Source organism: Octopus bimaculoides, chromosome 6 (assembly GCF_001194135.2).
Source record: "Octopus bimaculoides isolate UCB-OBI-ISO-001 chromosome 6, ASM119413v2, whole genome shotgun sequence".
In the NCBI taxonomy this organism is placed as follows: domain Eukaryota; kingdom Metazoa; phylum Mollusca; class Cephalopoda; order Octopoda; family Octopodidae; genus Octopus; species Octopus bimaculoides.
Window position 1 is genome coordinate 61965712 of NC_068986.1, and position 3484 is coordinate 61969195.

Consider the following 3484-nt stretch of genomic DNA (forward strand, 5'->3'; position numbering starts at 1 on the left):
TCAATACTCAAGATATCAGCTGTCCTCAGGACCTGTGTGTCTGGAATTTTTGAAGTCCAGCCAACATTGAGAATGTGTCTGAGACATCTCTGATGAAAGCATTCAAGGACCCTTACCTGACGTTTGTACAGAGTCCATGTCTCACATGAGTAGAGGAGCGATGTCAGTACACATGTACGGTACACAGCAACTTTTGTTTACCTTGCGATGCCATGCTGGGACCAGACACGAGACTGAAGAGACCGGAAGGAATTAGTTGCTCTCTGCAACCTGAAAGATATTTCCTCATCCAGGGAGCAAGAATGGCTGAGCGTGTTGCCCAGGTAGACATACTTGTCTACTACCTTCAGAATTGTTCCTTCAACAAAGATAGCTGGTTTCACATATGGATTTCCTGGTGCAGGTTGGAACATTACAACAGTCTTGTCCAGGCTAATGCTGAGTCCAAATGCCTTGCAAGAAGTAGAAATGCAATTCATGAGTATTTGCATGTCATCCACTGTATGAGTGACTAAGTCACTGTCATCTGCATAAAGGAGGTCACGGATAATAGACTGGAGAACCTTTGAATTGGCAGCAAATCGGCGAAGATTAAAGAGGCGGCCAGATGATCAATATCTGACATATATTCCCAGAGAGCTAACCTTAGCAAAAGCATGAGTAAAAGCAGCAGCAAAGTACAAAGAAAAGAGAGTTGGGGCAAGGATGTCACCCTGCTTGACACCATTCTCTACAGGAATGGTTCCTGCTATGCCACCACCAACATTGACCCAAGCCTCTATCCCATCATGAAATGATTTAATTATAGATACAAAGTGATCCAGACATCCAAGTTTGCCAAGTATTTTCTATAGAAAGGCCCTATTTACAATATCAAAGGCTTTTGTTAAATCAATGAATACCTGGACAAGATCCATATTCTGCTCATAGCACTTCTCCTGCATCTGTCTTGCTGTGAAAATCATATCCATTGTCCCTCTACCAGATCGGAAGCCACATTGAGATTCAGATAAGACATCATTTACGAGACACCCATTCAGATGGGTAAGAAGAATATTTGCCAGAACCTTGCCAGCAGCTGATAGTAGAGCAATACCTCTGTAGTTACCCACACATTGTTCTGGTTCCTTTTCCTTTATAGAAAGAGAGAGAATAATTGCATCCTTCCAGTCCTTAGGGATTGCACCATCCCTCCAGACTGCACTAATAAGTTCATGAAGGGACTGTGTGATGTAATTACCACCAAATCGCAAGACCTCAGCACAAATTCCATCCTTTCCAGGTGCCCTACCAAGATTCAATTTACTTATTGATGTCATTACTTCATCTATTGAGGGCGAAGAGTCTAAGGAGCCAATAATAGGTCTTTGTTGCATAGTATCAATTACTGTTTCATCCACAACTGATTCATGGTTTAGGAGTTCAGAGAAGTGTTCAATCCAGGGACCTGTGATTTCTGTTGATTTAGTAAACAAAGTGGAAGACTCCTTGGAAAGCAAAGGAGCTGATGTGGAGCTCTTAGGTCCATAAACAACAACATATACAAATAATCCAGAAAAATACGTGACTACAGGAAACTAACACTGACAATAATAAAAGCAGGAAGTACCATTATTTCCCTTCCCAATGTTACATGTCTGTACAGAATGCATTTAAAAAATAATAGGTTAACACACAAAAATAAGCTCTGTAGACTTGATACAAAAAGAAATCTTGATTCTGTAATACAGTACTAATGACACTAAGCACTTCCTTTATGGAATTTATCATTACTCATGACATTGATGTAGCAATAATTCAGGAAACTTTTTATACCATAACACTGAACATCCACCATTTTAAATTATAATCATCTTTAGACAATGGAAGTAATTTTTATAACATACATAAACATGTTGCATTCAGTGTCACAAATAACATTTGTAAACTAAGAAGGAACAATACTACTCTAGAAACACAGGCTTCTAAATAAAAACTGGCAACATGATGTATATTATTCTGTTATGTGTTTCAGCCCTAAGGCTTAGACACCGCCATATTAATAAACATATATTCAATACCACAGCTATAGTTCATTCATAGTTCACAAACGCTAGTATTGATAGGAGACTTCAATGTTCTCTTGTTTACAAATAATACAGGTAACAAGAAAGAGTGATTTTAATGTCATTGCAATTACACATCCTTTATATCCTAAGCAGTTCACATCTGCTTTTATTCATACACAAATATATTACCAAATTAACTACAACTTTTCCTTGAACATTATCTTCTGTTCCACACACCTAACTATCACAATCACTTAGCGAACAATTCTACAACTTTCATCATATCATCTGCCAATTATTGCAACACAGTTATACATCAGTGAAGAAAGTAAAAACACTTTTACAAACCTTAATAAAAGCTCAATAGAATGTGTTCTACAAAGAAAACAGAATCAAAGTTTTCAGAATTAACCAACCGTCAAAGACACTGATTCAGCAAAATAATTGTATATAAACAAAAAAACTAAAAAAAACCCCAACAAATATCCCACAGAGCAATCTAAAAAATATAATTTTAGTTACATACTAGCATAGCCAACCTCATAAAAAAACAAAACAGAAATAACTTCAAACTCAATATATCAATGCAAGCATATAGAGATAGTTTAGACCATGTGATGGAGAGAGTACTGTATGCCAAAACTATCACACTGTACCTCATACAATTCATCACTGTATGTTGGAAGTTATGTTGTTATTATCTTAGTGGAAGTATGGTATAACTGGAAAGATGGATCCATAGGCTGTACTTTGTTGTCAATCAGAGCTGACCTGGGCTCCGCAAGAACAGTATAAGAAAGAAAGAAATTTGATATAGATTCACACTTATTTAGTTAAAATCAAGACTAAATAAAAAGAACATATTTTAAAATGAATATTTTTGAGAGAAAAAGAATACATTAGTATCTTGTAGGAGTTTAGAATTGATGCTACTTTTACTATAGAGGGAAGGAGAAAAATAAATACAACAGGAAACAGTTTGATTTGAATTTTACCTAATGGTTTTGTATTTTATAATATGATTATTCTTTTCTTTTTTTATAAGATGGATATTCAATTTCTACTATATTGTTATTTACTCTTTATTTTGCTTCTAACTACTTTTTTTTTTCTTCAGGTAAGTCAATATTTATGAAGATTTTTCGGGTAAGGTTGAAATCTTATGATCCAGGGCATTTTCCATGAATGTTGAGAATAAATTTTAGTGAGGTGCTATTGCAGAACACTCATTTGTAACCAGTTGTAACTCATTGGCCTGCAAAATTTAAAACTGTTAGAGCAGTGGCTGAGCTTAAACTTTTAGCCCTGCATTCAGGGTTGAAAGCTTTTGTTAACAGTTATTTCTTTAAGTACACATAACATCCTGTTTGTATCAGTTGATCTTCTTACCCTCATTAAAGTGTTAGTGTCCTATAAAAAAATAGTATTCCAATAAT

The 3484-nt window shown here is 35.6% G+C and overlaps 1 protein-coding gene across 2 annotated transcripts in view; it reads left to right on the top strand.

The window, feature by feature from the left end:
• The window catches only part of LOC106867147 (transcription factor stalky), a 31848-nt gene that overhangs the window by 11277 nt on the left and 17087 nt on the right, over window positions 1-3484 (top strand). Inside the window, exon 3 of one of the 2 annotated variants that reach the window (XM_052968773.1) lies at window positions 3166-3423. The exons of the other annotated variant lie outside the window; for it this stretch is intronic. Coding sequence (XP_052824733.1) covers window positions 3166-3233 — 68 coding nt within the window. The 3' untranslated portion in view covers window positions 3234-3423. Of the gene's footprint in view, window positions 1-3165; window positions 3424-3484 lie in introns of those variants that run through there. 2 annotated transcript variants of the gene reach the window in all.